This window comes from Cuculus canorus, chromosome Z (assembly GCF_017976375.1).
Source record: "Cuculus canorus isolate bCucCan1 chromosome Z, bCucCan1.pri, whole genome shotgun sequence".
In the NCBI taxonomy this organism is placed as follows: Eukaryota; Metazoa; Chordata; class Aves; order Cuculiformes; family Cuculidae; genus Cuculus; species Cuculus canorus.
This window is the reverse complement of record NC_071441.1, coordinates 75,841,909-75,861,761: the sequence shown is the minus strand read 5'-3', so window position 1 is coordinate 75,861,761 and position 19,853 is coordinate 75,841,909. Positions and strand designations below refer to the sequence as shown.

General features: G+C 47.4%; 1 protein-coding gene across 6 annotated transcripts in view; it reads right to left on the bottom strand.

The window, feature by feature from the left end:
- CTIF (cap binding complex dependent translation initiation factor) overlaps positions 1-19,853 on the bottom strand; it is a 160,913-nt gene that overhangs the window by 116,172 nt on the left and 24,888 nt on the right. For 5 of the 6 annotated variants that reach the window (XM_054053528.1, XM_054053530.1, XM_054053532.1 and 2 more), the window contains exons 2-3: positions 13,199-13,411; positions 7,490-7,573 (exon numbers count right to left, since the gene is read on the bottom strand). In XM_054053528.1, the coding sequence (XP_053909503.1) occupies positions 7,490-7,573; positions 13,199-13,378 (264 nt within the window). In that variant the 5' untranslated portion in view covers positions 13,379-13,411. The remainder of the gene's footprint in view (positions 1-7,489; positions 7,574-13,198; positions 13,412-19,853) is intronic. The other variant, XM_054053531.1, reaches the window with a different exon arrangement.

Below are 19,853 nucleotides of genomic sequence, written 5' to 3'. Positions count from 1 at the left end.
AAAACCAGCCTTGGACTAAGATACAAGAGAGTCAATGAGATGGAGAATCCTGAACTGCCCCAGGATCGTCCCTGATGTTTTGCTGAGCAAGAAAATCATGGTGCTTCAGATACAGACCCAAGGATGGGCAACTAAAGCCAGACACAGGCTGTCTAATCAGCCTGAGGAAATGGATTACATCTTCAGTCAGCAGAGCTTGCCAGCCTCTTTGCAAGCAGCACTCACCCACTCTCCAGTGCTGATCTGGTTAGCCAAGGATTTAAGGCATTACACGCTCCCTGTTGATGTAAGTGCCTTTAAGCTGGCAACCAAGGGACTTCACCACCGACTTGAGAAATTTATTTGACAGCGGTGATGGTCGCAGGAGCCTCAGTCCAACTCTGGATCTAGTGACGTGGTCCCCAGCCGAGACTGTGATCCCTTCCCACCTGCCTTGGCAGCATCCACGAGGGAGGATTTCCTTGTGATTGACCCCAGGAGGTCAAGCAGCATCGATGTTTGCAAAAATATACCTCTGCATTCCTTGTTGAAGTAGGAACTGGAAGAGAAACCTGCACCTAGACTTTGGTTTTTGCACTTTCTATAAAATGAAGTTTCACTCTGCATTGAAATGTGCTGTACCCCAAGAGACAACCGTCACACATTGCACCACCCTGAAGCTGCTACAGGACAACCTGGAAAAGGTTTGTACTGTTGCCTCTGCTTTGGCAGTCTAACAGCTTTTTGAGCCACGACTTCATATGGTTGGAAGCCAAGTGCTCACCATTAGAGAAGGTTTGAGGTTCACATGAGACACATGAAACAAGGGACCTGAAAGGTTTGAGTGCATCTGCTCTGCTCCTACCGCACACACAGTGGTCAAAGCTACCTCCCTCCCTGAGCTGCACCTCTCCAGATGCAGGTAGGTCAGATGTCCTCTGCCTGCAGTTCAAGCTCACATGTTGTGAAGCGTATTCTGCCTGGAAACACTTCAGCACTAGAACAGCATTGCGTTTCTTAAGTGTCATGGCAACGAAGATGATCTGAGGCCTGGAGCACCTCCTGTACGAGGATAGGCTTAGAGAGAGTTGGGGTAGTTCAGCCTGGAGAAGAGAAGGCTCCAGGGAGCCCTTAGAGCAGCTTCCAGTGCTGAAAGGGGCTACAGGAAAGCTGGGGAGGGACCCTTGGTCGGCAGTGTAGGGATAGAATGAGGAGGAATGGTTTTAAAGTGAAAGTGGGGAAACTGAGATGAGATCTTAGGAAGAAATGAGGGTGGTGAGGCGCCGGCGCAGGTTGCCCAGAGAGGCTGGATGGGGCTTTCAGCAACCTGATCCAGTGAGAGTTGTCCGTGCCCATAGCAGAGGGGTTGGAACTGGATGATCCTTAAGATTCTTTCCAATCCAAACCATTCTATGATTCTATTTGCTATTAGCTTTGCTTTTGTGGGAATTTCTTATACTTTCTCTGTCATTAAGGTTTGGGCTTGGGATCAGACATCCTTTGGCAGGACACGTCTGGCTCAGTGACAATGGAACACAATTCCTGCAAAGCCCATTACAGCCCCACACTATCAAACAGTGCAGGATACTCAACATCTTACACCGTTAACTTTGTCAGTACAGTCATCGGGGTGTTTTTGACCCTGGTCCGCTAGTTGGCTCCAAACAACACCCAAGAGTGGAAACGCACCACCTCCACCTGCCACAAGCATGCTGCTGTTCCTACTGGGTTAATGGGATGGCAAACCAAGTCATCTCCATCACCATCAGCTCCTTGGGAAGGATGGCAGTAGGGTGCTGCCAGCAGAGTGTAGGTTAATCCAGATATGACCCGCACACCATTTGCTCCTTCACAGCTCAGTAGGAAGCCAACAAGGCCATCAATTTGAGAGGCCTCTGAGGTCTCCAATCACGCTACAAGTCATAGAATCACCGAATCGTTAAGGTTGGAAAAGACCTCTCAGCTCATCCAGCCCAACCATCAGCCCAACCCTACCGTGCCTACTGAACCATGTCCCAAAGTGCCACGGCTACACAGTTTTTGAACCCCTCCTTGCTACAGTCCCTGCTACACCTGGTGGAAAACACAGACCTGGGTAAACAACAGTAAAACAAACTGCAGTTACATTCACTGTCAAGAATGCAGGTTTTTGCTTGGTAACAATGGGTGGCAGCCAGACGCCACCGGGGAAGGGTTGGACTTGGCCAAGAAGGAGGATTTTCAGCTTCCTGCTCCCAAACGCCTGGAGAAATGGGACAAACCTGCAGAGTCGCTCTGGTTTTTACCAATACTCTTTCCGTAAGAGGAGCCTACGATGGAGCTCCTGTCAGTTCTTCCACATAGCAAGAGCTCAGCTGGCTCTATAAATTCATATCGTGTACCAGAAGCCTTTTTCTTAATGAATTGCTCTCAGAAATATATCAAAGAGCTTCCTACTCGCCACAACCTCACAAGGGGAATGCAAATAAAGTATTACATAATTCCCACTTTTTAGAAAAAAAAATCCAAACATAAAAAAAAAATTTAAATGATCCTGTTATCTAAATTTACCCTCATTTATGAAGGCAATACGGTGCTCAGATAGTATCTTGTACACCTTCTGGGGTGGTCTTCACCCCAGACCACACCATGCTAGCAGACCTTCTGGTACTACTGCTCAAACGCAGCAGGGCTTAGCTGGTCACAGCAATGCCATGCAGCAAAGAAATGCGTTCATAGCAGGAAACAAGGAAAATTATAGATGAAATGAATGTAATTATGAGGCCAGGATTTCCTCAGTGCACCAGGAGTACACAAAATGCATCTCGTGAGATCCTCCATGAGCAGACTGTCTTCTTGCAGCCACCTATCCAGAGAACCAGAATCAGAGTCATAGAATCACTAAGGTTGGAAAAGACCTCTAAGGTCAACAAGTCCAACTGTGAGCCCAACACCATCGTGCCTACTAAACCATGTCCTGAAATGCCATGTCCACATGCTTTTTAACATCTCCAGGGATGGAGACCTTGGCAGCCTCTGCCACTGCTTCACTGCACTTTCAGTAAAGACATTTTTCCAAATATCTAATCTAAACCTCCCCGGTGCAACTTGAGGCTATTGCTCATTGTCCTGTCCCTCGTTAATTGGGAGAAGAGACCAACACCCACCTCACCACAGCCTCCTTCCAGATGGCTGTAGACCCTTCCCCAGCTCTGTTCCCCTTCTGTGGATGTGCTCCAGCCCCTCAATGTCCTTCTTGGAGTGAGGGGCCCAAAACTGGACACAAGATTCAAGGTGCGGTCTCAGCAGCACTGAGTATAGACACACAGTCCCCTTCCTGCTCCTGCTGGCCACACCACGGCTGATCCAAGCCAGGATGCTGTTGGCCTTCTTGGCCACCTTGGCCACTGCTGGCTCATGTTCAGCCACTGTCAACCAACACCCTCAGGTCCTTCTTCTCCAGGCAGCTTTCCAGACACTCTTCCCCAAGCCTGAAGCTACACAGGGCTGTTGTGTCCCAAGTGCAGGACTCGGCACTTGGCCGTGTGAATCTCATACAATTCACCTGAGCCCATGGACCTCACCCTGTCCACGCTCCTCTGCAGAGCTCTCCTATCCTCAAGCAGATCAACACTCCCGCACAACTTGGTGTCATTTGCAAAGTGACCGAGGGAGCACTCGATCCCTTCATTTAGATCATGGATAAAGATATTGAACAGAACCGGACCCAGCACTGAGCCCTGGGGAACATCGCTTGTGACCGCTCACCAACTGGACTTAACTCCATTCACTACGGCTCAGCCATCCAGCCTTTTTTTATCCAGCAAAGAGTACACCTGTCTAAGCTATGGGCCACCAGCTTCTCTCAGAGAATGCCGTGGGCAACAGTGTTTGGAAAGACCAGAATAAGTTTTCAAGGGGAAATTTTCTCCATTTTTAAGCAAGTGCTTTGTATGGGGTGCACGGTGCCAGCCTACAAGCACTGACACCCACATAGCCCCCAACAGCTCCTAATAGCAGATATCTCACCGAGGAGCGTAAGAGTGGGGCAAGTATGAGGCGGTCTTTCCCAGAGATACCTGACAGCATCAGTCAAACAGCAATTTAGGATTGCAGGTTGCATCAAGACACCTTATTTTTACCCTTAAATGGCACATTATCCAGGAATTGCTCTCAGTTTCACACTTCTACAACATCCTGTGGATGCTTATACATACATACTATATAGAAATGTCTTCATAAATATATAATACACCTATACATAAACAAAATATTTTCCCTCTGTTTGCCTCAACTTTGCTAGATCCCAGAGAATTTCAGACAAGACAAGAATTTCATAGGCATGAGGCCCTTAGGGATGCAGAAGGGGATTTCCAGGCATGGGAAAGTCAGCTTCACTCTTAGGCTCCCCTATAATCTTTAAGAAGCCAACTACTTCTTAAAAAGTGGCCCAGGACTACTCTGCCTTCACAGAAAAGAAACCAGATGCTGAATATATACCCTTTATCTAGGACTATCCTGGATTTCCATATAAATGCCCCTTCTGATGGCCAGGTTAGAACTGCGTATCTCAGTCACTGACACTCAACCCGCATTTTCACAGTAGCTGAAGCCAGCAGAAATCTAACATCCAAGTATTTTTCAACCAAGACTGGTGCATATTACACAACCAGCAATGCAGAAATCCCAGCTGGAAATAAAATAGGAAAAATAAGAACACGTTTTCCCAACCAAACCTCTCAAAATCCATGAAAAACTGCAACAACCCCCCACGACATCTACTGAGGAATCATTAATTTGAAGGTTTGAGCAGGTTTGAAGAGTGTTTGGTAATTTACACCTAAGACAAACGTCTTATTAATGAATTTTTTTGCTTTAAAGTTTAAAGCTACTCCTGAAAAATCAACAGCCAGAAATGGTAATAAATTGAACCTAGTCCTCACCAGCTGTGTTTCACTCATATATCAGTAACAGCAAGAGAAATGCTTGCCTGGACAGAAGAACAATAGCTCACAGCTCTTCTTTGGTGCCAAGGAAAATTTGTTACTTGCTGTTAAACGAAGCCCAGCGTAGAGAGAGATAATTATTAGCTCTGCTGCAGGCTGGGAGAGAGCCCAGTTGCAGGGAAAACAACTTGGGCATCAGCAAATGTTATTCAAATGTAGAAAATAGCCTCCATGCTGGAGGACAGCAAATAGGTTTAATGCTCAGGGAAAAAAAAAACAATCCACAAAATCACTAAAAACCCCACAAGTTGAAAGAAAAGAGAGCACAGCACCAAGTAGATGGAAGATGACAGGAGTGAGGAAAGCATCATGGATGTCAGGAGTGAGGAAAGCATCATGCATGTGTCACTCCTTGTTCTGGTTTGAGCTAAATCAGAATCAGTTTGTGACTTCGGCTCAGTCTCGTCTGAGTAGCTGCATTCTCTGAGAGTTAATGCCTGTGTTCCAGACAGGCTCCTCTCCAGCAGCGACCACACGGGCACTGGGATGCAGAAAGGCCCGGGCTTGTGCTCATCCCTACACAAACCAAGGCCGTCCTGGACCAGGAGGAGCCGTAAGGGAAAGGAGGGAAAAGGGTCACACCTGCAGGGAGGGGCGGACGGGAGAGGTGACCCCAACCTGACCAACAGAGCATTCCAGCCCATGCACCTCATACTCAGGGTGAAACCGAGAGATCACAAATATTTCTCCCTTGTCTTTGATAGCCAGAGTCCAACAAGGATCTTGTCTGTTTGTTGGCCCTGATCCTAGATCCATGCATTCCTGAATCCAGTTCCTCAGCCCAGGTCCCTCCAGCCTTACCTACCACACAGCATCTGTGGTGACATCGAGGGTTGGGGGCACAATTTCGGTATATGTTTTATTATTTTCTTACTAATAGCATTTTCTTCATTATTGTTATTATTTTACTAAAGCTGTTTTTAGTTTCATTTCCAACCCACAAGTCTTTTCCTCTCATTTCCCTTTCCTCTCTCCCTTAGGGTGGCAGGGGAGAAAGGGAATCGGAGGTCCAACTGCTCTGTTTTAGCTGCCCTAATTGTCCAGGATGGGGCTAAACCGTGACATTCCTGCATCCTCCCGTGGTACCCACCGGAGACTGGAGCATCAGCTGAGCCCTTCGGTGAAGAGCCCGAGACCTTCTTCCCCAGTAAAAACACTCAATCTTGTTAACATCCTGAACGACCCAAGAAGTCTCGATGGAAACAGCCTCCCAGCTGAATTTCAAGCAGCTGGCAGCAACGGTGAGAGGGAGCCCAGCCAGGGTTTGGCTGATGAATATTTCAGAACAGATCAAAGCTACAATAAATTAAATTCCCAATTCTGTCTGGCACCTTCAGAGTCTCATCTAAAGCAGCATCTCCGTAGAGCACACACCTTCCTATACAATAAGATCTTGTCTTTGTTGTGTGCAGGTGTTTGTACACATGTTCCCAGCATCTTTGCATCCAGGCACCTGGTAGGGAGGGGATGCATAAGCCCCCATCCTGCAGCCAAGCAGCTTCCAGCACAGCACTGTGCAGGGAGAAATAGTGTCCAAAATGGGATGCAGGAGCCGCAATATGCACTGCTCAGACCTGTATGGCCTCTTGTATCACCCTGCAAGGGGCTCAAAGGCTTCTTCTCACAGATCCCACGTATGCGACTGAAGCACAGAGGACATCAAGCAGAGTAAAAACCCCAAAACCAGCACCCTGAGGCTCATTTTCCAGGTGGGACATAGCGTCAGCCACAGCAACTGCAAATGCCACTTCACCCTTTCCTGCAGCAGACTCGGTCTCATATCTCTTTGGGTGAACACTGCTTCTACAGACCTGGTGGTCTCATAGTGGCACAGCAGCTCTGCAACCAAGTGACAAAGGTCAAACCCATGCCTCCAACCTTGCCAACCCTCTCTCATGCCAGTGCTCACACAGAAGAGAGACAGCTGCCTCCAGTGATGCCAGCAGCACTTGGTAGATACTCTTCGCTGATGTTCACACCACACACAACCACCAAAACCAACTCACATCTGGCTTCTGTCACTACAAACCCAACACGGGCTCTCAGCACATGCAATTTTGCTTCTTCTCCCAGTTCAGCCTCTCAGCTGTTTAACCCTCTCCCCTGCAACACCACCCTTGGGCTGCACCTACTACCTCAGCAGGAACTTAACCAAGAAGCACAGCTACACAAAGCTCCCTCATTTCTGCTATATCTCATACTTTCAAGTCAGCTTTGATGCTCCAGGTAAGTCCCTCATGCAGGTGGCTAAGCAGCTCTTCAGGAATAACTGCAACACTCCATATTTTTTTCCCTTTATCATAGAGCAGTAAGCTTCTGGTCAAAGCATCCACCCACACGTTCAGATGTTGCTCACCTCCCATGGTTTCAGTGGGAGCAAGCTTTCGGCAGCCAAGCAGAGGGACATCCCTCTCCTTTCACAGAGGAGGAAAGGCTGGCAGTACGGCAGGCTCTGTGCTGACAGATGAGGCAGTACAAGAATTAAAGCAAACATTTGGTGAGGAAGAGCTAAATACAAGCCCTACCTGGTTGTGTTCGTGAGACGACGAGCCCTTCCCTTGGGATGGGGAACAGCTGCCATCAAGCTGCTCGCTACAGTCTGCCGTCCACTGTAAAAGGGATAAAAAGCAATGATTGTGTAAAATAATAGCTGGGCTAAGAAAAACTGCTGTGTCAGTGTACAGCACATAGCAAACATTATCTGGCCACAGGCATCATCATATGCGTGCACAACCCTCCCTTTTTGAGGATGATCCCAAAGGCTTTTGGTTTGGACACACTCCACCTGCTGATGACGAGCAGAGGGAAGATGCAGGAAAGCACCTGAAATGATGCTTTGCAATAAAATTAATCCTCAGCATTTTCTTGCAGACTGCAATGGCATTTGGTATCTCAGGTGATTACTCTTTTCCACGGAGTCTTCCATGGAAAGTTGGGAAGTTTCTGCTTTTCCCAATTCTGTTTGCTTCAGAGACAGACATGAGTTCTCAGGTGCCAAATCCCTGTGTTTTTATGTTAAACAAAACAGAGCTCAAAGCTGCAGGTCTGGCCACTGCAACGTGATTTGCACCCTGGAGAGCAGTCCTGCTGTCACACCAGACTCACCCACGGTTAGGAACATGGCCATCAAGAGACTTCTCAGCTATAAGGAATCATGAGCTGGTTGGATCAGCAGGACAGCTCATGGCAGAGGTGAGCAGATCAGGAACCTGCTGCTTCCCCCAGGGCTTGATAGCAAGACGCTTCCACCAAAATAATTCAATTTGAGGTCACTTAGGGTTCCCACCACAAAGAAACTAAGGGTTGCACCATATTGGGGGAAAAAAAATAATAAAGCAAACAAACAGAAAAGGCTCTTTTGTTGACCCCAACAACGCTGAGACTGAACCTTGGTGACTAAGCCCATTTCTAAGTTCTTTCATCCTGGAAGCAGTTGGCTGCCCCGGAGACATCGCTGGGATACCATCACCAAGGCTGATGTGCCAAGAACACTAAAAATGCAGTTCTGTACAAACAGCAACTACCCGAGTGCTTCTTGATAGGTATGGATGAGGTCACAAAATAAGATGAAGAGCCATTACTAGAACCACGTGTGTGATCCCTGCACAGCTTTGCCCATCAGCTCAACCAGATGGGAGACTTCAGCTTCACGTTTAATAAGCTCGTGAATGAGCTGCTCATTGCTCTCCTGCCACTTCAGCTGACCTACCTGGAGAACCATGACGCTGTCATGCTTCAGAACTTTCTGCTAGACCTATGCATATCTCCTTTAATGATTCTGAGTGCAGATCACGTGCTCGGAAAGGTCTCTCAAGGTACAGCTCACTCATGATTATGTCCGCAGTCAAAGAAAACTGCACTTTTCTTCCTTTAATCCGGTGGGAGCGAGGCTGGAGGCACCCCCACCATGGGAATGCTTCAGGATTCTTTAGACTGGTGATGGGTTCAGCTTCCCTGTGAGTGATATGGAGGATGGAGAAGCATACAAAGGTGCCTTTCCTTTCTTCCCCCACCATGGAAAGCAGTTACACAGGGATGCCGTACCATCCAAGCATCTCACACAGAAAGACGGCTGAGTGAATTTATCCTCTCTCAGGCAGGTAAAACATTATTGCAGCCACACGCAAATGAACTGCGGAGAGATTAAGTAACTCGACCAAAGTTAAAGATTAAGTTGCTGGCAGAACTTTGCAGTTAAAAACAGTTTTCCTGGTCTCAGTCCAGTGTATTCACCATAACTCTATTCTTTTTCCTTCAGTTCCCATTAAGAGGGAGCATGCGACCTTCAAGCAGGCTGGCTTCCACCAGGATTACTCCTGTGAGGTGCAGGATATGTGCATGTTTATGGCTTGCTTTGACAGGAAACGATCAGGAAGAGAAAACCAGGAATAAAAATCCTTTGTTATTTCTCATGAAATCTGGCGTACAAGGTGGGAAAACGAATAGCTTTCATAGAATCCCAGAAAGGTTTGAGGAATCCCAGAAAGGGCACCTCCCACTGGATCAGGGGCTCCAAGCCCCATCCAACCTGGCCTTGAACCCCTCCAGGGATGGGGCAGCCACAGCTTCCCTGGGTAACCTGGGCCAAATCCCTACCCTCCGCGTGAAGAATTTCTTCTTCATGTCCAATCTAAGTCTTCCCTCTTCCAAGTTAAAGCCATTGCCCCTCGTCCTATCGCTCCACGCCTTTGTAAAAAGTCCCTCCCCAGTTTTCTTATTCACCCCCTTCAGGTACTGGAAGATCACTCTAGGGTTTCCTTGGAGCCTTCTATTCTCCACGACAACAGATAATTCTTTCTTAACGCATCCCTTAAAAAAAGGCTCAGTAGAAGCAGGTAACCTACGTAAAAGCCCATCCTCACTTCTTGTCCAGTACAGAGCCTTAAAAATATGACATATTGTATTTTGCCAGAGTTTTACACAGAAATCCCAATCGAGCTCAGACACACGTGGTCTGGGGTACAACCATATTTGGCTGCTTAACTTGAGACACCTCCAAAAGAGTTCTAATTAAAGAGTTCAATGTTCTAATCATTCATTATTATTCATTTTTCTTTTAAAACAAAACCCGACCGCCTTTAAAGGCGCGTCCTACCATTGTCATAAAAAACACCAGCAGCTCCCGTTTTTCAGAGTAGGCGATCGAGGGAAGTTGAAATCTCATTTTCACAGCTGGATTTGCTTGTGGCAACTAAAGATCTTAATGCAAAACTTGGACATGAACTGCCACAAGAATTAGGTGCTTTTGTCCTGAAGATGGGCAGAGGTGTGGAAAGGCTGCAAGGGGTTGTAAAACTGTGACTATATATTTATTTCTAATTCAGTAGTATTTCTAAACTTGACACTCTAATTAAAATACCCTTTGCTTGTTTGACCTGAAGCCCCTCCAAAGTATCACTTCAAACACAGCCATCTTCCAGCCTTAGGTTAAAAAACATGCATTACAAAGTACTTTGGATTACTTTATTTTTAAATTTATTTTCTCCTCCTCTTTACAGCTTGAATCCTCAAATTGTAAAAGACCTCTTCAGCAAAATCTACTGTTAAAAAGCTTGCTTTGATGGGCAATTTCTTTCTTTGCACTGAGCTAATATATAAAGGGTCCAAAGCTCGGGATCAGATCCTCAGCGCCAGCAAACCTGCATAGCTCAGATAAATCAGATAAACACAGCTAATAGCAGATAAGGATGGATCCTTCGTATAGAGAATTACAGAACAGTTTGAGTTGGAAGGGACCTTCAAAGACTCCACACTCCTGCCATGGGCAGGGACACCTCCCACTGGATCAGGGGCTCCAAGCCCCATCCAACCTGGCCTGGAACCCCTCCAGGGATGGGGCAGACACCACTTGCAACCTCAGCCAGTGCCTTTCCACCCTCGCAAGAAAACATTTCTTCCTTCAGTCCAGTCTAAATCTACTCTTTTTCAGCTTAAAATCATTGCCCCTTGCCCTGTCATTCCAGGCCTTGGCAAAAAGTCTCTTTTGGATTTTTTTTCTAAGTCCCCTTTCAGCACTGGAAGCTGCTCGAAGGTCTCCCCACAGCCTTCTCTTCTCCAGTCTGAACAGCCCCAACTCTCTCAGCCTGTCTTCACAGGAGAGGTGTTCCAGCCCTCTGATTACTTCCACAATCATTACATCCAGGTTGTTCTTGAACAGGGTACCCCACAGTACCCCAGGTGGGTTCTCCAGGAGAAGTGGAGCAGAATCACCTCCCTTGACCTTCTGGCTATGTTTCTTGCGATGCAACCTAGGATAGGTTTGGCTTTCACATTTGTGCAATGTGAGTGCACTTCGTTGAGCCACGTCCTGGACCTGCTGGTCACACCGTTTCTGATCCAAGCCAAGATGCCATTGGCCTTCTTGGCCCCCTGGGCACACTGCTGGCTCATGTTCAGTTGCTGTCAACCAACACCCCCAGGTCCTTCTCTTCCGTGCAGCTCTCCAGCCACTCTTCCCCCAGTCTGTAGCACTGCACAGGGTTGTTGTGCCCCAAGTGCAGGACCCGGCATTTGGTCTTGTTAAACCTCATGCCATTGGTCTCGGCCCAGCAGTCCAGCCTGTTCAGATCCCTTTGCAGAGCCTCCCTACCCTCCAGCAGATCCAGGAGGGCACCCAGGAAGGGGAGGTGCCCTCACTATCCCAGCTGCTTCTCCCAGTTCAAAGGCAAAACAAAGTGGGGCCTCATCTGTAAACAATGAATAGACTGGAGCATCAAATGAGAGACAAAATGACCTGCAAGAAAACTTCATTGCATGTTGGAGGAGGTTGTGGTGCTGGACAAATCCAGCCTGGTCCCTGCCTTTCTCGCCATCATCGTATCCCCAGCTCGGCTTTGTCATACATTCTCATTAGTCGCTGAGCTAACATTAAGGTTCAGTGCAAAGTAGTTTGGGCATCTCTGCTCAGGATCAGTCTCCCTTTGTCTCTCATATAAAGCGACAAAGACCCAAATTGGACCAGCAGATCCTTCCAGCAGCTCAAACACATCTCAGCTATCTAATGACAGCCATACATTTACCCCTATGATCCTTCAGCCTCATTATTCTTTATTTTCTCCCGACAATCAGTATGTAAATGGTCTCTAACCTAAGTATTTTATCCTACTGGGAGCCTTGCAGGGTAGGAAAGCACCTCTAGCAGAAACAGAGGATCACAGCAGCTTTACAAGCTCAAGGGCATGGACCAGAGCTCACTGGTCCCTACACAGAATCATAGAATCACAAGGTTGGAAAGGACCCATCGGATCATCGAGTCCAACCATTCCTAACACTCCCTAAACTATGTCCCTAAGCACCTCATCCACCCGTTCCTTAAACACCTCCAGGGAAGGCGACTCGACCCCCTCCCTGGGCAGCTGTTCCAGTGCCCAATGACTCTTTCTGTGAAGAACTTCTTTCTGATATCCAACCTGAACCTCCCCTGACGGAGCTTCAGGCCATTCCCCCTTCAGGCTCCTTATCCCTTCAGAAGTTCACGTCTTCAGCACACATCTGGGACACCATGGCATCAGAATACAAATGATTCCCCCTTGAAACAACAACAGTTCAGGAGGTTTCATTTCTCCTTGCGTTAGACAAGGAGATGTCCATTACAGGAACAAACCTCACTAGGACCACGTCGCTCGTAATGACAATACCAAACCACATCCCTAAAACCATCCCCCTGTTTGATAGGTATTCCCATCCTCTGAAATTTCCTTCTCTGACAAAACAACCACGAAGAAAGTCAACAAGTTATCACACGTATTAAAATCCCCACAAACGACACACTTTTGGGGATCATTTCGGGCTTTTACTTGATGTTCTGGTGTGTCTTTTTTTTATGGACACCCCTGTGCATATATATGGGAGCACTTCTCACTACCGAGCATCGCCCTGCTGCAGCCCCTGTAGTTCTTCGCAACCCCCCCAAGATTCTTCCATCCTGGCAAAGCAGCATACTGTTTGTATGGAGAGAGGTGCCCTTCATTTACAAACGAAACGTCCCTCATTAATGAATGGGAACCTTGCAGAAGTCACAAAACTTCACAGCATGCACCTTGAGACCACGGAAAAACAAAATCCAGTTGGCAGGAGACTTTTACCAATTATTCGGACACCTTGTATGTGGCTGAATAAGCACTCTGCTCTAAATCCAGTCTCTCATTGGGCTTGGAAAGCTGCTTCAGCTGGACATGCATCACCAACCCAGTTCCCCAGCCCCTCTTTCACCCCACACCGTGCCCTTCACCCACCTGTGAGATGTGGGACTGTGTCTTCTCACTCTCACCATCCCCCTCTGTTTTATCTGTCAGCAGCCCCTGGACCTGGTACTCCAGGACGTAGCTGTCGATGAAACGCTCCAGCTCCTCAATCTCCTGGGAGCGGCTGCTCCCTGCCTCCGAGGAGGCTGATGCCACCGATGAGTTCTCCATCCCTTCAGGAGAGATGCTGAGAATGCAGGGGGCCTGAGAAAGCGAGATAAAAAAGGCAAGATATTACTTCCCAGAAACCATCCCAAACTTCATCCCTCACCCCCTCCTTCACCGGGAACTGAGATGTACGGTCCATTTGGAGACAAGTATAAAATTATCAAGCAAATCCAGAGTGAGTCACATGCCATCCAGAAGGGAAGAAGAAGGAAAAAAATCTGTTCCCAGCTTGTGTAACTTCCAGTCTCTGAACTATTTGTCATCTGTCACTTTTAAACAATCGTGGCTTCATTTGGAAACTGCCGGGAACGAGCAGTTCTGGCCTAAGGATTTCATCTTCTCAAGGAGTTATTCCCAAATGTGCCTGGACTGTCGAAAAGGCTCATTATGTAGATCAATATCGCACATTAGCTCCTCAAAAAAAGTCATGTGGTGTACTAAAAAGGAGAAAGGAAAAAAATAGACATGGGGAAAAAAAAACAGAGGAGCCCCAGGGAGCATGGAGCCCTGGAGGAGTGCATGCTGGAGGGCATGTTTCTCCCCTTTTTAGCTAATTAGTGCCAATTACCAAAGCTGGGGGCAAGGGGGAGAAGGTAAAAGCACCGGTTACTATCTAGAATGTGCTAAAGGAAGAGCTGGGAGAATAAATGGCAGGAACCAGTCCTGGAGGGCATAACAGCGTTTGGAACATGACCGCATGGGACAGGGGATAGCTGATACAGGTGACATTACTTGAGATGGCGCAAGCAGAGTTAGAGGGTACCCTCCATCCCCTGTGACCACACAGCACAAAACCAAAGCTTTTTAGAATCGTCCTGAGCTGGAAGATCATCGAGTACCCACAAAGATCATCATTTGTACCCACAAAGATCATTGAGTCCACCTCTTGTCCCTGCAAAGGACAACCGCAGCATCCACACAATGGCTCTGAGGGCACTGTCCAAACACTTCTTGGATATTGTCAGGCCACATTTTAGCCACTTTATTTCTTATTGAAGGTGGCACTGGAGGAAATCAAGCCCAGGGCACTGCCCAGAGGATGCTCCCCCTTGAACATGTATGACAACACATAAAGCAAAGCAACACATATGACACTTTTGGGGTGCTCATCCCATGCCCAAGCAGCATTTTGATGATTAGCAACAGGAGAGGTAGTGGACTGAAAGGGAACGGGTTTGTCAAAAGTCATCTAGTCCAGAAAATGAGCACAAACCAAGTATTTGAAACGTCAATGGGTCTCTAGTAGGAAACTCCAAAACCAAGTCATCTTTCAGTACCTTCACCTGGTACTGAAATGAGAACTTAGCAAGAAAAAACCCCTCCTCTACATTTAAGGACGATGAGTTATCACATTCACCTGGGATAGGATCATCATTATATGCAAACATCCCTAGTGCAGATGTCCAGGCATGGATGGTGAGTTGGTTGACATTTGACCCTTCTAATAAGATAAAAGACTAACAAGTCATGGTGGTCTGTAAGCTTCTTTATATGCTTAGTCTGCACTTAGTCGGTGTAAATCACATAATGACACAGAAACCGGCTGCCAACGTGGACATCCCAGTGTGCCAGGACCACTGTCAACATGACACTGTCACCCAACTCAGGGTGTCAATAGAGGCTCAACAAGCAGAGGAACATCTTGATCTTGGGGCATCTTCTGGCACTCTCAGGTAGCAACCAGCTTTGGGGTTTCTGAATTTGTCCTTTGAATTCCCTTTCTGACCACGCGACCTTCCAGCACTGGGCTTCATGGGTGGGACCTCATGGGTCTGACCACTACAGCAAACCTGATGCTTTGGGCAAGTCTAGTGACCACCTGAAGTCTTCTCCAATCTGAATGGTTTTTTGATTCCGTGAGATGATATTTGAGCACTTCATCACTTTAACAAAGTCTCCTCTGCTCTTGCAGCCTTGTTTCCATATTTCATTCTGGGCAGTATTTCCTGGTTTAGATGAATTTCTCCCAGTTACCACACAACTTGCCTTCCCCACTTTCATGAGCCTGCCCAGAGACATCCCAATGCTCAGGTGAGGATTGTTTTGGTCACCATCTCTTAGAAGATTTTTCAAGGCAGAGCTTTTTAGGCTGTAACCCACTGATTTCTGGGCTCTACCTAAATAAAATGTGCTTGACAAAACAAACCCAAGACAATCACAGGTTTACAGAGGGCCATTTGCCAGATCCTGCAAGCTGGCTTCTGGTCCCAGCAGCCTGGTCCTTCCAGAGGGACAGATTTTTGAGCTCAAACAATGGACTTTCTTCCTTGGCAGGAGGCACCTTGGGAAGGGAAGCTGCCACGTAGATTCAGACTAATTCAAGGCAATCCACAAGAGGTTTTCTCTGCAGTGATATCTAATGCTAAACCTCCTCTTCCTTTCCAAAATTAACCCTCTCCACTGGGAAGGTGGCATGGGCTGGATGGTCATAGAATCATAGAATCCCTCCTTAAATCCAGTCTAAATCTCCCCTCTCTTAGTTTAAAACCGTTACCACTTCTCCTGTCACAACAGGCCTTCCTAAAAAGCCTGTCTCCAGCTTTCCAGTAGCATCTTTCAGTAGTGGAAGCTGCTCTGTGGTCTCCCTGGAGCCTTCTCTTCTCCAGAGAACAAGCCCAAATCCCTCAGCCCGTCCTCGCAGGAGGGGTGCTCCAACCCTCGGATCGACTTCGTGGCCTCTTGGTGCTGCATGTAAGGGAACCCTTGTGCCTGGAGCAGGTTTCTCATTTAATCTCACCCTCAAAACATGTGCAAACAAGAGATTTTCAAATGAAATCTCAAACCCACATTTGAGCATCAAAGCAGTTGATGCCTTTCCAAAATGAGCAAACTCATGTTCTTGAAAGCTCCTCAGGGAGCTCCAATCCCTTGGATCTGTGTTCACATAGCACATACAGCCAAGGATTCACAGACCCCAGAGATGGTCCTTAATGATAACAGAGGTGTACCTCAAATCTATATTTGTTTTGCTGTTCCCTCCTCCTCCCCCTACTTTATCAAGGGACTAAGGCTACAAGTTTTGGGGGACTGAAAACTACCTTTCAAACCTTTCCTAATAAGGCCACACTGTACTCACTACTATGACCATAAAATAAGGAATCATCAGCAGAAGAAGTCAATACATTTGTAAACTGCTTATTATAACTTAGTAATTACTGGTATTACTGTAATGTATAATTATTATTAATAACTTACTTTAAAGAGGGTTCTAAATAGGGTTCTTGCTTTAGCAAGATCACACAGTTTATGGCAATTATACTCTTGCATAGTAAGTTCTACTCTTAATCAGCAAATAAACTCCTTAAGAACAAGCATGCTTTATGACATCTTGTTCTCCTTCTCCCAAAGGTGCTCCAGGCTTGTGTTGAAGCTGAGCAACCACATGGTGTGTCTGAAGAGCAGCAATGGAGAAGGAAAGCAGTTTGGACTAGATGGGTGGGATGCAACAGCACAGGGGAACTTGCCACTCAAAACGATGTAAGAAAAGGAGGATAAGACCATGATTACAAGATTACAGATGCAGGGATAGTAATGCATTTCCATCACCTCACTGAGGCCTGGGTGAGAGGATCCCACACACGTGCCCTCCTCCAGGACAGGTGCTCCAGCTGCCCCCTCTCTAGACACCAGAACGAAGCATCTCCAAAACCTGGACTACAGCAGCCTCGTCATTCCAAGGCATGGCCACACACAAGGCATGGCCACACATTCCAAGGGTGGCCACACACAACTTCTCCCTGGGGATGGGACCCACTCGTGCCCTGGCCATTCCAAAAGAGCAGAGACCCCACAAAAACTTCATTTCTTGAAGTGACGAGCAGGGTCTTTTCGCCCAAAACATGCTGACATGACAACCTTGTCAGCAAGACTACAGCCCATGCAGAGGTCTTCCCAAAACAAATTCATGCTCCAACTCAGCAAGACAAATTGACATTTTAAACTACCATTATGCCAAACCCCACACATCTTCTGTCTTCAACGCAAGGTCCAACCTGGTCAGGCATCAGCAAAGGAATCAAAATAAAGAGGTTGCTTTTGCAATCTTTTTGCTTCCACGGGATGTACGCTGAAAGCCTAAAATGCTTTCTCACACATGATGAGTTTCTTTGAAGGCTGTGGCAGGGACACCTCCCACTGGATCAGGGGCTCCAAGCCCCATCCAACCTGGCCTTGAACACCTCCAGAGATGGGGCAGCCACCACTGCTCTGGGCAACCTGGGCCAGGGCCTCCCCACCCTCACAAGAGAACATTTCTTCCTAAGATCTCATCTAAATCTAAATAGCAAGGGCTCAGACCATTTTTTTGACTGCTTGGCCTCAGCTGTTCCAACATGGATTTAAATGACTCACTTACGGCATCCCAGTTGAGAAACCGATGTCTCTTCCTTACTTATCCCCCAGCTAGGTGCTGAAAAAATTCCCACACCAGTCCTCTGCGATTCAAACGTAGGGCAGGAGGAATGCAGAGCAGCCTCTCTCCGCAGAGACACCACGGCAGGTTGGCCACCGGGCAGCACGTAGCTTACAAGTAGGCTGTGATGGGCTCCAGACCTACCCTGACACTCACTGAAAACCTTTTTCTTGACTTATGGGATTTTATTACCCCAGGTTTTGCTAGGAACAAGAGATGCTTCCTATAAAAGGCAGCCATGGTGCAAATTCTTCACATATTGATGCAGCCAACTCCTTCCAGAGTCTTCTCTGGTGGGACCTCCAGTGTCCCTCTTGCATTTGCTCTCCCTGAGGGGTTATAATAAATACACACCTGCCTGTTTCAGTAGCATGGCAAGAGTTAATTGAGGATGACCTCCTCCACAAGAGAATCCTGCTTGCCAGCCTCAGCAGAGAAGCATGTGGCACAAGCCACATGGTCAGGGCATGTCTCATCCCAGTGATGGAAACTTGCCCTCCAGGGAAACTTTCCCTGCGAATAACTCCAGGACCTCTGGAGCGCTACAATAAGTCCTCAAAATCAGTTTCAAAGACCTCATTGTGACTGAAGTCTCATGTCTGTTTGTTTGTTTGTTTGTTTGTTTTTTCTCCTGTGGCAGGAACGTGGTTGAGAAAGAACTGTGGAAGCTATGAAAGATCTTGGAGTCCTCCAGGACAGGTTTAAGCAAAGTAAGCAGCAATGAAGCGTGAAGACGTGGCAGCAGATGTTCTTAAAACCTGGCCCAGGTGCTGCCGGGCATAGGGAGGACCAAAATGTAAGAGCAATCCCCCTGCAGCCACCCACATGCAGGAGAGCTGTAGATGATCAAGGCAGGACCTCTGCTCCCACAATCTGCTGTGATCCAGCCAGTCCCTGGTGCTCTGGGATACCTGGGAAATGCACTGAGAAGGACCCTAGCAGCCCACAGATTTATTTATTTATCTATGCCTGCATTGGATGATGGTAAAGCCAAACTAAAGAGGCACCCGGCAAGATCTGGGGAGAGGCTCCAGCCCAGCCTGAGCCAGCAGACAAAACTCTATGAGCATCTAACATCAACTCTGACACCTCTTGCCCAGCCTCCACTCCCTACAGTGAAGAATCGTTGGCCAACACCTCTCATGGACATGAAACCCTCTTCTGCTCATCAGCTGGGCAGAAGGAACAGAACCCAGACAAACCTCAGTCACCACCTCCCTCGCATTTCCTGCGCATCATCTTCTCCAAGCCCCCCTTTCCAAAGTCACTGCTGATACGCATCCCCTCAGCCCCCGACCCGGGAGGTGGAACAGACCAGCTGTTGCGGGGCAACTCTCCTACTTCTTACCTGCTTCTTATCAGTGCCTTCAGGTCAGGTGAAATCCTCTGCATGATTTAACTCTGCAAATAACTGTCTGGCAGCAGCATTAGAGGCAGAAGAACCTTTGACTGTCTGCATTTGGGGTTTGAACTCCTACCTAGAAGTGTGGCCATGGGACGTAGGCAGCTCACTTCCCAGCACCTCCTTTTAATAAGCTCTCTCAGCAGCAATATTTTCTGTCTCCTACTCCAGCCCATTTTCAAACCAAGAAAATAGCAATGTGTCTTTCTAAAGGAGTGAGAGTATCTCAGTGAATGAAAGAAGCAGATTATTGCCGGCAGCCACTTTTGTATTCCATCAAACCACAGGAACGGTTACTATGGAAAATTATAGCAATCAAAACGAGCCAAAACTCTCTCCATCCAGGTCTTGCCACACCTCCATAATAACAGATGAAGCACCACATCTACCTTTTGGATTTGCTGCTTCATAGCCGGTATTTTTCCATATCCTTCTAAAACATCAAGCACAGAAACATAAATTATTATATCCCGGATCTGACCCTTTCTGAATTAAGATGTAAACATCTTTGAAAACCACATGGAGTGACTGCTGCGGGAGCTAGCCTTGGGCTTTGAAGGCACTAATGCACCCGTGGCTGGCTGAGCATTTTATATATTTCATCATCCTTCCTGTCTCAGGTCTGGTTTCTTGCACATGGTGATGCAGAAAAGACAAAGTGACAG